At 38.5% G+C, this 14,678-nt stretch overlaps 1 protein-coding gene across 14 annotated transcripts in view; it reads right to left on the bottom strand.

Annotated features, from left to right (window-relative positions):
- The window catches only part of RYR2 (ryanodine receptor 2), a 625,908-nt gene that overhangs the window by 87,661 nt on the left and 523,569 nt on the right, over positions 1 to 14,678 (bottom strand). For 8 of the 14 annotated variants that reach the window (XM_053300231.1, XM_053300194.1, XM_053300211.1 and 5 more), the window contains 5 exons: positions 13,173 to 13,272; positions 11,495 to 11,574; positions 10,872 to 10,948; positions 8,355 to 8,428; positions 4,260 to 4,277 (listed from right to left, as the gene is read on the bottom strand). In XM_053300231.1, coding sequence (XP_053156206.1) covers positions 4,260 to 4,277; positions 8,355 to 8,428; positions 10,872 to 10,948; positions 11,495 to 11,574; positions 13,173 to 13,272 — 349 coding nt within the window. The remainder of the gene's footprint in view (positions 1 to 4,259; positions 4,278 to 8,354; positions 8,429 to 10,871; positions 10,949 to 11,494; positions 11,575 to 13,172; positions 13,273 to 14,678) is intronic. The other 6 variants (XM_053300272.1, XM_053300252.1, XM_053300282.1 and 3 more) reach the window with 1 other exon arrangement.

Genomic DNA, 14,678 nt, shown 5'->3' with positions numbered 1-14,678 from the left:
CAGGGCAAGTTTATTAATATGGGTGTAGCTGACAGATTGTTATATTTACAAATGTGCAGAAACTAACCAAAGAACAGCGCCAACACACATCAAATAATGTACAGTTGACTCAAATTACATATAATCTGTTGTCAATTTCCCATGCAGTGCAGGAGTTAAATCTTTGTTAGGGAAGGCAGGGTGGGAGGTATGGAGCAATTTCTAGGGCTACCCATATAGCTATTCAGTGTTCATATATATACAATATATTAAAAATAATAGCCACAGATAGGACCACTGTCAAGAAGAGGTGATATGGGATGTGGGCAGGTTATATCCAAGGGTAACAGGTTGTGCTTAAACAAACAAAAATACAGTCTAAGAAAGAAGCCATTAAAAGCAATTTCATATATCTATGTCATGTAAATTCACTGGTAGAAATAGTTAAACTTTCAAAAAATTCAAAGACTTGAAAATATATGATTTTTTTGCACACATTGCTGTGTCACTAAAATACTGCCAGTGCCCATGCTGCATTATCAATGGTATTGCTAGACACATGGATGGTTTTATGTTTCCACCATGGATAATCTGAGATTGAGATGTATTTGAACAAAAGTCATGTCTGATAGAAAGAAAAGTGGTGTATGTTCTCCCTTGAAAGTGCTTAAAGGTCAGTCTACTGATCTCTCCTTGTTCCTTGTCACTAATGCTAAGAAATATTTGCAGACTTAATATATACAAACACATTTCATATTATAAACTGATGAAAAGGTTCACTTCTCATGAATACTGTTATGAAGCAAAAGTAACAATTTAGCACATAGCAATGTTATTACTTTCCATTCAAGATCTTAAATTTGATCGGCCTTGTCATATGTTTATAAATGTTATAATTCCTATCATAAAATGCACACTTGGTTAATCCACACCTGCTTGGTTAATCCACACCCATCCATGAAACAGCTGCTAGACAGCACAACTGGAATATTGATGTTTTCCAGAAGAAAGCTGAAAGGTTTCAGTATTGCCTACTAAGTAATAATTACAGGATAATTGAAAAGTGAGTTAGAAAATTGAAATCCAGTCCAAGGTTGCATTAGAGCCATTTAAAATTAGCCCCCAAAAGTGCCCTTATTTTATGGTACTACCAATAGCAACTAGATCAGAACTTTTGACACGGTTAAGACAATTATCCCAGATATTCTTGGACAGTCCACTTCATGCACTAAATCCACCATTAATATTTTAAAAGATAACTTATATATTGGACTCATCTGAAAGCCACTGGTGATATTCTAGAAGTGAGCAATTCATGTAAAAAGTAAGGCAGGGCTAAAATCAGAAGGTCATTCACTGGGTTCAAAACAGTTCTCCTTACCTGCTTAATTAGGCTGCAATGCTAAGCACAATAACTAGGAAACAAATCCCATAAACCTCAATGGGACTTCCTGCTGAGTAAATATGTTTATGATCAGGTGTTGAAATTGATTTTTAATGCAGTAGGTGGTACCCAATATGTAATAATATTTTAAAATTTCTCTTCAATGCCTAGGTGGTAAAACCCAACAAAATAAAGAATCTTAAGAATACCAAATATTGTAAGACAATAAAACATATACTGGCCCACAAGCTGCGTAGTGTTACACAGGTGTTTCTGATTGGCCCATGCTGCTCCAGGCATCTAAGGAAGTGCTGACAGTCTTGTGAATGAGCAGAAGCGTGCAAATATCCAAAGTTGTGTGCCAGCACTTTGGAAGCACAACTTACATTGGCTCACATGTGTCACAGCAGTAGAAGGGTGGAACAGAAGCTTCATGATCCATATTCCTGGCAGCTGAATTGCACTTTTAGAAGTTGGAGAGAGAAGCAAAAATCGCTCCCCTCCCCTCCCCTCTATATGCAACATTTTTGCTGAGCTCTGAAGCAACCTCTTGCAAAGACACAGCTCCTGTTCCTCCTGCCTAATGCTGTGGAACAGGCAAGCCAATGAAAGTTACACTTCTGTAGTATCGGTGCACAACTTTATGTGTACACTTGTGCAAGACCACCAGCATCACCTTTGATACTTGCAGCAGTGTGGGCCCATGTAATGCAGTGCAGCATGTGAGCCACTCAATATATTCCATTATCTGTTATGGCAAAATCTTGAAAGGAGAGAGAAAATGCACTTTCAAGCTTATCATGATTTATGGGAAGATTGTACAGATTGTAAAACTTGAATGAAAATGTAACAGATGTTAATGTCAACCAAGTATGCCTTTGGTTTTGAACCTTTCCCCCCCAATAATAACCGTAGCAATTAAAACATAATGCATAAAGAAAATGCAACACTGATTACATCACAAAGACAAGTTAGATACATATCTGGTAAAGAACCACCAATGTTTTACCAGTGGGGGGTCCAGTATTAAGAACATGAAGTTGGTCATAATGAGAGGGGAGCAGGACAAGAAGATTAGGATGGGGGGGCAGTACAAAGGAAACAACTGGCAATAAATTGTTGAGCTATATTAAGTACTACACTATTTTCCTTTTCCTAATGGAAAGAGACAATTCTTGTCATAACACCAGTTCTACCTTTTGGTTCTTCTGAAACCCTTATATTAACAAGAACCTGTAATGGAAGTTCACAATTTTAAACAAGGTACGGACTCTTGAGTAAACTAATCAAATATATTCTACACTTTATTTCACTACTTGAAGTACTAAAAACATATCCCTCAACTTGGAATAAATATGTAAAAAATAGTATGTGTCTATTTAGTTCTTCACAATTTTAATATTTGGTTTCAGAAACAGATTTTGTAGTTTGTTGTAGTGTGAGGATTACACGGCTGTACACAGTGACAGAGGAATTGTTTCTGTGTTTACATATGATGCCTCCTCTGAAGCTCCCATGTTGCTATCTAATCACTGGGGATATCTAATGCCACTTAATTTTTAGGAGTTGATCTGGTATGTGGTGCAAAAGAAAATCTCCTCAGTCCAGAACACAGATGAATTTTTCTGCATGAGTGAGCTTCCCCACTCACTTCAATTAGTTAGCTCTGCAGGTGCATCTCAATCCCTCTCCACATCTGAAAGAAGAAATCTTTCAGGGAAAAGAGAAAGAGGGAGAAATCCACTCATGCAAGAACTCTGAGTGCTTCAGTGCCCAAAAGTAGACACTAGAGCAGGGCAAATTGTTTGAAAACTCTAGCCCTCTCTTCTGAATAATGCTGCTTAGTGATCAAGATCAAGATCCTTCATATCTTACAAACATATTTTAGGATTTTTTATATTAGTACTGATGATTGAGACATGAGTGAAAAATTAGGCAGTACTTTTAAGTCCCATTGCTTAATTCTTCCAAATAAATTAACAATACTTCAGAGTTCTTCACTTTGGCTGGATCATGCTATTGAGGTTTGTTGCATTTCATGTTGTTGAATCTTGATTTCACCACATGGTGGTTTATTTGCAAGAACAAGCAACAATAAAAGAATTATAGAAAACATACACTTGTGCTGATATTCCCCTGTCAAAACCTATTTGCATAAACACATTTCATCTCCTGAAAAACCTGTTTTGAGTTTGAGTTTTGCCTGATTAGCTTTCCGCCTTCCACTACTTAAGTACTTAAAGGGCTTAATTCTTTAAGAACATTATTATTATTATTATTTTATTATTAATTCTTTAAGAACAAGACTCAGTGAAGGATGTTTGCATCAACTTGACTTTGTAAAAGGTCTTATCAATATAATAGTTATGACTTTGATGATCATGCATTAATTCTACTATCACTCAGAAGTCCCATTCTATCCCACCCTCAAACCCAGCTCTGGATCCTCCACTGATTTCCTATGATTGCACAAACCAATGCAGCCATAAAGCCACATTAAATACACAACAGAAACGCTACAGGAAGACTACAGCACATGGTGGGTTTTTATATCATATGCACACTTTTTAACATCCAACCATCACAAAGACTTGGCTCACTAAGAAAATAAACACCACCAAATGAAGCATAAAGAAAGAAAAAATTAAAAAAGCTTGCTGCTCTTACATCTAGTGTGCCAGTTACTGTGCAAATCCTGAGAAAGGGAGGAAAAACAAAGATGTGGGGAAAGTTGGCATACAAACAGAAAGTTTGAGGAATACAACCATAATAATTTAAAAAACCCACTCTTAAATTCTGAGAACAAAAAACAAACTACATGGTGTTCAGGAGCTGTACAGTGCTGACACAAAGCTAACAACAGGAAAAAGAAAGGCAATTTGTGTGTAATAATTACCACGCTCATGAGTGATGACTGAGGAAGGGAAAGACAGGACATTTATTTCAAAGAAAAGAAAATGGGGGGAAAAGGAAAAAAGTGAGAATTTTTTTTTAGCAGATTAAAAATATATGTAGCATTGCTTTTTGATGTTTCAGTGTTATATAATTCTGTACGAAACCAAAACATCAAATTAGGCAAACAAAAAAAATCCCTCGAATGAGGAAGTATAAGAATATTCTAACATTAGAAACGTAAGTCATGTTAATTATTTATACATGCATGCTTTTTCCATTTTAAGTAATATATGCATTAGTTTAAAATAAAAATGAACTTGAAATAAAAATCCAAGAGCCAACATTATGAATAGCTACAAAAGTAAGTATTAACAAAAATTATATCCCCAATTCCAAATTTTCTGGAGAATAATTTTTTGTGACTCAATGGTCAAACAAGTCTATTTACAATCTGAAGACCAAAATTTACTCATATGACTTTATGGAACTACTCAAATGAGTAAAAATAAACATGTTTCCACACCACATTAAAAATTGGAGCATATTTGAGGGGGGTGGATTTTAAAGTAGGTTCTCTAAAGTACTTTAAAGGGTTTCAGCCAACTGAATTACAACATTGTGGTTGTACAGAGGAAGATGTGGAAGATGCTTTCCTGAATCTACATTATAAATGTTTCAAGGAAGAAAGAATTAGTAGTAATGGAGGTCTTTAAATTTCCTGGTATTTGCTGGGAAACAAATTCCACTATGCAATGAACCTCCAACAAATTCCAGACATGCCTTGTTGGCATGTTTTTCTTTCAGAAGGTGGAGCAAGGAACAAGAGTATAGCCTATCCTTAACTTGATTTAACTAACAGGGGACACTTATTCAATAAGATTAAAGTAGAAGAAAATGGAGGTGTAGCCATGTAATGCTGGATCTGATAGAAAGGTAAAACCGAAAATAATCAAACATGTACCATCACTTTCAGAGACGTGCTAGGTAGGATTCCTTGGCTAATTAAATTAGCCAGGAAAAGTGGCCCCAATATATTTGAGAATTACTAAAGGCACAGTTGCAAGCAATTCCAGTTAGAAAGAAAAATGGAAACTTTCTTTTTTTTAAAAAAGCCAATGTTGCTGCACAAAAAGCTCAGTGATAAGCTAAAGATGAAAGGAAGGTCAAGTCACCAAGGACTAATACAAAGTATAGCCTAGACTTGTAGGGATAGTGTCAGGAAACCTAAAGCTCAGAATAGCTGAGGCTGGCGAAGAAAGCTAAGAGCAACAAAAAGAGATTTTCTAAATATTTTCAAAGTAAGCAGAAAAATCATCTGCTCAGTAGGAATGAGGAAATGCTAATGGATGACAAAGAGAAGGCTCAACTATTTTGCCTCCATGGGCCCCTGGTGGCGCAGTGGTAAAACTGCTGCCCTGTAACCAGAAGGTTACAAGTTTGATCCTGACCAGGGGCTCAAGGTTGACTCAGCCTTCCATCCTTCCGAGGTTGGTAAAATGAGTACCCAGAATGTTGGGGGCAATATGCTAAATCATTGTAAACCGCTTAGAGAGCTCCAGCTATAGAGCGGTATATAAATGTAAGTGCTATTGCTATTGCTATCTTCTCCCCAAAGGGGAACTGTGTGGAACCTCACAAAAGCAGCATAAATGGTGAGGAGTCATGATTGAAGTTTGATTAATAAGGAGTTGGTCAGGAAACACCTATCTACTTAAAATACCTTCCAGATTGAATGAAATGCATCCCAGGGTACAGTACTAAAATAATTTGCTGTTGTACTCTCAGGAGCTCTGTCTGTGGGAATCCTGGAAAATGAAATAAGTGGTACAAAACTGGAGACAATTAATGTCCCAATCTTCAAAACAAGGCATGAAGACTAGAAAACTACAGAGCAGTTAGTCTAACTTCAATATGGGGACAATTTTTAAGTATCTTGGTAACAATGTTGTGATTAGCAGCAAACATCATGGATTTGTAAAGAATAAATCCTGCCAGACTAATCATATTTCTTTCTTTGACTGAATTACTAGCTGAGTGGATTGTAGGAATGTTATGAACACCTCATCTTGATTTCAGCAATGAATGTAGGAAGTTTCCCATTTTGGTTAGCAAAATGGTCAAAGCTTTGCTGGATGCTAATACCATCAGGTGGATTTACAACTGGTTAGAAAACTATGCTCATAGAGTACTCATAAATGGCTCAAGTGGAGTACTCTTCAACATGTTGATCAATGACTTAATCATCCTCCAAAAAAATGCAGATTACATGAACTGGAAGCGATAGCTAAATTCTCAGCAAATAGAAATAAAATTCAAAATGACCTTGGGAGAATGAAAAACTGGGCTGAAACTGACAAAATGAAATTCAACAGAGACAAATGCAAGTTCTCTACTTTGTGGGGGAAAACAGAAACACAGGTATAGAGTGGGGGATACCTAGCGTGGCACATGTGAAAAGGATCTCAGGATTGCAGTCCCATCACAAGCTGAGCATGAGTCAGCAGTATGATGCAGCTGCAAAACAACAACAACAAAAAGGGGGGGGGGGGAGAAGGCTAATGCAGTTTTAGGCACCATTAAGAAAGCCATAGCTTCCAAGATCTTAGAAGTAATCATTCCAGTATATTCCACACTCATCAGATCTAGTCTAGAATACTGTGTGCTCATCTAGCATACTCCAGGCACCGCACTTTAATGATATAGACTAATTGGAACAGGTTCAGAGGAAGACTATGATTATGCTCAGGGGTCTGGAAAACAAGGTTGATGGAACTAAAAATGTTTAACCTGGATAAGAGAAAATTGGGAGTGGGGGGCATTACAGAATTCTTCAAATTCCTGAAGGCCCATCACATAGAAGAGGATGATGATTTGTTCTCTGGGCTTGTTACAAGAGGATAGATTTTGATTGAACTTTAGAGTAAACTTCTTCAAGATCTTCAAGAAGAGTGTGGACAGCCATTTTGGGGGATGCTGAAGCTCTAGATTTTCTGCATCAAGCATGGGTTTGGCCTACAAGGCTCACTCCAGTTCTATAATTCTTTAATATACATGGCTTTAGTTTGATGAAACACCTGAATTATCAAGCATATAACAGGATAATATCTTCAGGCAAATTAACCACTGAGACATGCACTATTCAGATATGAACTATGAAATTACATAATACAACAGTAAATAAAAGAGTTATTTTCCCTCATTTTAAACAATAAAAATATGAAAGTTATTAGATTTTCTGAATCAAGCATGCATTTGGATGAGATTGCAGAAGGAATTACCATTGAGAATAAAAAGAAATAATGACATTTAAGTAGCAGAACTAATCATACAATGATTCTGGACAGAAACAACAGTATTACATTACCAACAAAAAGAAAGGAATGTAAAAAAGAGCTGGTGAGGGGGTAGAAGAGACAAGTTGGTTCAAAATCAAAAGTTAGGATACTAGCTTTTTTGACTGGAGAAAAAAATTCAAGAAAGGGATCTAAAAACACTTCCATGGCAAAAGAATGTCCAAAAGAAGCCACCTGCTTCTGGCGTGTTTTATTTTAAGTTACTGAATTTATTCAGACAATATAACAAATTAACTGGGAACCATGGACTTCGAATATAAAATGAAATTTCAAAAGAAATTTTGCAACAGTTTAGAATAAATATACATTAATTTAATCTGCTCACCAACTAATAGACCAGCCTTCCATGGAGGAGAGGAAATGTGGAAAGGGCATCATCTTGAAGCTGCCCTCACCCTGTCCCTGCCTTCCACTCCTCTTTTCCCCCTTGAGCAGCCCTCTGTCACTTCTGCACCTCTCTGCCTTTCTTTTTTTTTTTTAGAGTTATTGTAGAACTTCACTGCTTAGATTATGGTATAAATGGTCTGAACTGTTTAATCAGTTAAAAAGTCCCCTCAGACAAGCGTTCTTCTGCCACAAACCAATTAAACTATAAATACCAAAGAAGAGGTTATCTTTAAATCACTAAAGACATAGCATTGGTTTATAGTGGTCCTTCAATGAATACATTTGGATACAACTCCCTTGCATTCAGTGGGTGGAAAGGGAAAAGTGGCAGATCTTTCTCATTAATATCATAATACCTGATCCTTCTTCTGTTACCATGCCAAGGCCCTCTGCTTTGTTCTGGCGTTCAAAAGCATTTAGGTCAAGAACGCTAAAAGGCAAGAGACAATTGTTTAAATTTTATCACAAGTCAATATGCCATTATGTTGTAGAACTTGAATAAGACAATTTCTTCTGTCAGTGATACTGGTACATAGCTGGATTAATACCAATGAAGTAAGCAAAACAAAACAAACCCTAGCTTTGATTTACATAATTGTAAATCCAAAGTGGTTAAAAGAATTGCAGTTCCGTTTCTCCCATAAAATGCATCAGTTGAATAAAACATATCCATCTTGTGGTGCTAGGTGAAGGCCTGTGGAGATCCTCATGCGATCAATCTGCAGATCTCCTCTGGATCAAATGGCCACAGAAGTTGCTATAGTGGTAGATGCAACTCAAAGTGAATGGGCTATCATCTCTGAAGGTCACAGCCTGACAGACCAATAGCCTGGCACAAGCTGGTAAGCCACAGGAAAAGGGAGAAGGTGAAAGTGGGGTGGAAGTGGCTTAGCTGGTGCAGCCCCTTGCCACAGGTGTCTGTGTCAGGGGGCATGATCAGTATAGGTGGTGTGGCTAGTGGTGACATGATGTTGCCTCAGGCAGTGCCAGGACGTAAGCCAACACTGTGTCTAAGGTAATGTTAGGTGTTAACGAAGTTCTGTCTTAACGATGCACACATAACAGAAAGATCTGCTGCTCACTGTTCATTTCTGATTTAGATCATGAGCATGTGGGGAGGGACCAGTGTGCTTTTATTGATGGTCTAGTGTATTTCAGTTGCTTTTACAAACAACAAATGATGACGACTCAAGCTCCTAACAGTGGATAAAAACAGCCCCAATAGAAAATCCTACATGTTAATTATCTTGCAATTTCTGTCACACACAGATACTGTAACACAATTGTGGCAATGTCTCACAGTTCTGAAGATTTACAAACATGTTTGTGTGAGTGGTGAGGGCCACCAAGTCTGCTATTAAACACAAACTGAGTGAGACAGCACTGAGTAATCTGAAGAACTGTAACATTATTTCTTAAATTATTTATGTTCAAACCCTTTTCAATCCTTTCAACCCTCAAATATACAGGATGAACAAAATGGCTAAACTGATTAGTTTGGGCATATCAATAATGTAGCACATTTGTTCTCATGAGCCAGCAGTTGATATTGCACCTCCTACAGTCGTTTGCCACAGAGGCTGCTATGCTATGCACACTTCCTTGGAAGTAAGTTCTACTGAACTGAGTGGAGCTTACTTCTGAATAATATGCATGGGATTGGGCTATAAGGAAAACAGAGAGAGTTGTTGAGCTATAGGTGACTATAATTCAAATCCCTTGCAATAACTGTTACAGATCAGATTCACACAGCATATTGTGGCGCTCTGTCTTTTGCATGCTACAATACAGTCGACTACTCTTCTGAAATTTGACACTACAAATTCAGTAGAGTGAACTAGGGCACCATGAGGAACTGTGGACAGTGGGGAACACAAGCAATTGGGAAATTCTGCCTTGCAGCCCAATAGTGTGAGACAAGCTCCAAGGCTAGAATATCAGCCTCCTTCTTGCCCTGAACTGCAGCAGCCTAGCACAGTCACACGACTGTCCTAGAGCACTGACTGCAGATGTTTGAGGCTAGATGAGCAAGAAGCTGCTCACTGGGGCCTGAACCTAAGCATCACAATGTGGGGAGGGGGGCATTTTTTTTATCTCCCACTTTATGGGAGAGGTTGGTGGAAAGGGGGATTGTGGTACAGGAATGCATGCTTCAGAATGTCCTTCCCCAACTCCAATTTTCAGCCTCCCATTCCAGAACACTTTAAGCATTAGGGGCTCTGCCCCCTTAAAAACTGAAGGGAGTCCTTTTGGGCAAGAGGAATAAATTAGCACTGGGAGCGGCGGAGACACACACACACACACACACACACACACACACACACACACACACACACTCCTAATTAATCTCTTCCCAGGATAAGAAGCTAAAAAAGGGTCAGAGGCAATACAAGTCTATAGTATCCAATACTGAAGGGCGGATTAGGGTCAGGAGATGCATGTCTCATCACACACATCCCCCAACCCTAATCCCCCTGCCCTGTAGGATACTATATGCTGTTAAGGGCTCAGGCCAACCCATCTCCCTCGAGTTCCTTTCAAAATGTATATACACACTTAGCTGCCCAACACACACACACACACACACACACACACACACACACACACACACACACACTTTTTGTTTCTGTGGATTCCAAGCTATATTTTTCTACATACCTTGGGAATTCCCCTTATACAGATACCCCCTACCTTGTCAGAGGGATAGCCCCATTTCACTGTGCTACTGATGGGAAAAGGACCACCAAGTTTGCTATTAATATATGTATGGTAAGTAATGTTATGATACATATAGTTAGTATGACACATATGCATTCATTTATATATGAAAAAAATATTATGTAAAATAATAGACCTAGTATTTGTTTCCTTACCTACAAGACTGCATAAGACCAGCAAGGCTCTGAAAGAATCCTACATCCTTTTTATCCTTGAGATAGTCAAGCATTTTCTGAAAAAAATAATAGAAATAAATATGCTTCTTTAGAATAATATATGAACTGGACATACTAGTAGGTAATCTAATTATCTCTGTACGTCTTATGAAGCGATTCAGTTATTTCTTAAATAGTCACATTCTCTAAACCACCAGTTGAAAATACCTGCAGAAATACTTATGACTGAAAGAAAGCAACAACTTAATGTTCAGAAACCAGCAATCTTCTCCTGAGGGGAAGGAAGAAGAGACAAGCACACAGTCCAGGGAATTGCCACAATCCAGTTCCCCATGTTTCAGTCCCTTCTCTCTCCTCAACTGTCACCACAGAATACCTAAGGACCATCTTGCTTTGAGGGGAGGTGAGAAGAGACAGACACAGCCTATCTGATTATCTGGATTTAAGAGCATAACACAAGAAGATATAGCTCTTGAAAAGTTTTTTTTTTTTTGCTGCTCTTCGTACTGATCTTTATGGATGCTTATGATTTTTAAGTTTCTATGTAAACCACTGTGGGAGATTCTCTGGAAAAGCGGTACATAAATGCTATAAATAAATACCTGCTGAACAGTAGAATTTCCTCCATTCAAGATGGCAATTCCAAGTTTCAGGGTTGCTGCAACCATTGGCCCCATCTCTCCTGAAAACAAGTGTTTTTAAAAATAAATCATAAAACCTTTCATTCAAAGAAGAAGATAAGAAGCCAATTTTTTAAAACAAAAAACAAAGTTAAAAATATTTTGAATATAAAATATGAAATAGTAATAGTCAGCACAATAACTAGATTTTAAAAAATAATGAAGCCAATCAGAACAATAACCATCATCCACAAGGTAGAGAAGAACAATAGCAATTCTCATTTTCCAAATGCATCATTGGATCTCTCTTTCTTTCTCTCTCACACACAAACACACCCTTACCTCTTGTAAACACAGAGTAAGACCCACCCACTCCCCAATTTGCTCCCTAGATTTCAATTTTTCGGAAAGGGCAGGTGACAGCAGCCATTCTGCCTTTGAGATCACAACAGCATTAGATGGGAGTAAGGCAAATCCACACTTATCACTGAGGAGGACAGAGACAAGAAACAAAACAGGGACATGCACAATTCCTCTCAGTTCAAGAATACTATCTTCCTTTCCTCTCTTTGAAGAGCATTGTAATAAAAATCTGGATGAATGGATGGGAGGGAGGGAGGGAGGGAAGAAGGAAGGAAGGTGCTCAACTTACCCTGGACTCCATCACCCTTCTGATCTACTTGCAAGGAAAGTAGCTGGCTGATTGTGATAAGCAGCAGGCAGTGTTCCCTCTAACAGGGATTCCCAGATGTTGACTACATCTCCCAGAATCCCCAGCTGCAATGGCTTTTGCTTGGAAATTCTGGGAGTTGTAGTCAACAACATCTGGGAATCTCTGTTAAGGTAATACTGGCAGCAGGGTTGGTTTCTTCTGCACAAGTGGACTTTGCAGAGGTGCAAACATCCATGAGACTGAGGAGTATTGTGACCCAGGACTCAGACAAGCAATCAGGCCTATCAAGGACAGCAGGAGTATGCCTTATATGTATTCTCCAGAAGGTTACCTCACATCCAGTCTGGCAGAGAGAAATCTACCAGTCATCCTGAGGAAGAGGATGCCTAGATCTGTTTCTCAAAGGTTGTTAGGTCCCTCTAAATCAGGGCTGCACATCACCAGCCCTCCTGCAGATGCTGGAATGACACTCCCATCATCTCTATGGGTCACTGTGGATAGGGATGATGGGAGTTGTAGTCCAACAACAGCTGGAGGGCTGAAGTTGTGCAGCCCTGCTCTAAATGAAAAATTTACAGTCTCAATGGCCTCATCACCCAACATCCTTAACTCCTCTGTAAGCTCTGAATTGAAAAGACAGAGGTCATATCTAGAGGTTACCTATTTATTTTTGTGTACTTAGCTTGAAGACAGGGAGGGATTTACAAATTCCTTCTAGGTCACAGCTGCTCCATTACTTAAAGAGTGCAGGGCCAGACTACACCTGGATACGTGCGGGCGACCATGGTGGGGGTGGGGGTGTGTGTGGTGGCGGGGGGGGGGGTTAACTCTTTCCCGCATATCATATTGGTGATGAAAATTGCCCCCTAAGCTATTTGCCTCACAATAAAACAAAGCAGCATAATAAGATCTGGTGCAAACAAGTCCTTTAAAAATATTTAAAGCGATACACAGAAAAATGTCTTTATAATTTTTTTTTTTAAGTACCTTTGCTGGCACTAATTGTCTGAAGGACCATTTCTGCAGCTCCCCGATCATGCAGTCTTGCTTGCTGGTACAGAAGCTTTTGCTTTTCCATTTCTTTTTCCTGAACACAAATCCCAATTATTTAAATTGAGGCCTTATGTTAATAATGCCCTTTGGAACTTCTCATACATATGGGCTCTATAGCAACTTTGGGTCTAATACAATATAGGCAATACTGTACTATCAACCATCTCTTTTCCACATGTCCAACTACAGGTTTCCTTACCCTAATTTTGTGATGGATGTTGAGTGCCAAGCTTTTCAGTAATGAAATACCTCAGTTTGAAATGATCACAGTAGAACATATAAGGCCCTGGTTTGAATATCTTGTTTGTCTTAAAATTGTGCTTTTGTACTATTTTTTGTGTAACAATTTTCACATTTCCTTAAAATAGCCTAGAGTCTTTGCTTAATACTCAAAGTGAAAGCTGACACTTCAAAATAGAAGAATATACTGAGGAACAATGTAATTTAATAGGATACAAAATTTAAGGAGAAGTGCCAGTTTCAAACTAGATGACATAAAATGCAGTGTTCTATCTTACAGTCCTCCTGGCAATAAATCAACTGACTTGAGCAACTGCTGAACTTAGTTTTGGGTATTTCAAGCTTTTACTCAAAACTCAAAAAGGAATGTAAAACATCAAAGCACAGCTAATTAGCCTTTAAACTTCATTTAGTTAATATTGAATTGCCAGAATACATAGACTTAGTATGGAAAAGCAGAAGTTGTATAGAGCCCAGTAACAACATGGAAACCATCTAACATTCTAAGTCAATGGGACATGGCACCGTCAAGTAGTATCACATCCCAAAAAAACCCACGGTGGCCAAATTATGGATTATCTAAAAGCAGCAGCAGCAGCAGAAGTAGCCAAGTAGACAGCTTTGCTACCATAAACATTAAAGTATATAAAGTAGACACTGAAAGATGGAAGAGGTTTAAAAATGAAGAGCAGTTGGTTACTAAAGCAGTTGGTTACTAAAGCTTAAGAAAGAAACACTGAGGGACGAAATGGGGATGGCTTCAGCAAATGAGGGGAAGTCGGTCTAAATCAAACTGAGGTTGCAACCCAATCTGTACTGACATAAGAGTAAGTTTTATTAAACACAGTGGGCTTAACATGCAGAGGATTGGGCTGTGAGTCAATTATATTATCTCTTGTTGAAATTGATTCTTAAATGCTTTCCACCATTAAATCAGTGGGTTGCATCCAAAGTACTGTGAGCAAAAGGAGGGGGATTTGTTAAACTCTCCCCTTCCCCTGCCTTGCTCCAGCAGAACATCTTGTCTGGATGCTCCCTAGCTTGTGCAAGCGGAGCTCTGCTCTCAGAAGCTGCTTCTGCCTGGATTTGGACAATTCCTCCCTCCTCATACAGCCCTCTGTGATGTATCTGCTGCCACCATTTATCTTTAGTAGAACTCTTCTATAATAGCTATTGCCCGTGAGAGCAGGGAATGCTTTA

This window comes from Hemicordylus capensis, chromosome 1 (genome assembly GCF_027244095.1).
Source record: "Hemicordylus capensis ecotype Gifberg chromosome 1, rHemCap1.1.pri, whole genome shotgun sequence".
Taxonomy (NCBI): Eukaryota; Metazoa; Chordata; class Lepidosauria; order Squamata; family Cordylidae; genus Hemicordylus; species Hemicordylus capensis.
This window is presented reverse-complemented; position numbering and strand designations above follow the sequence as displayed.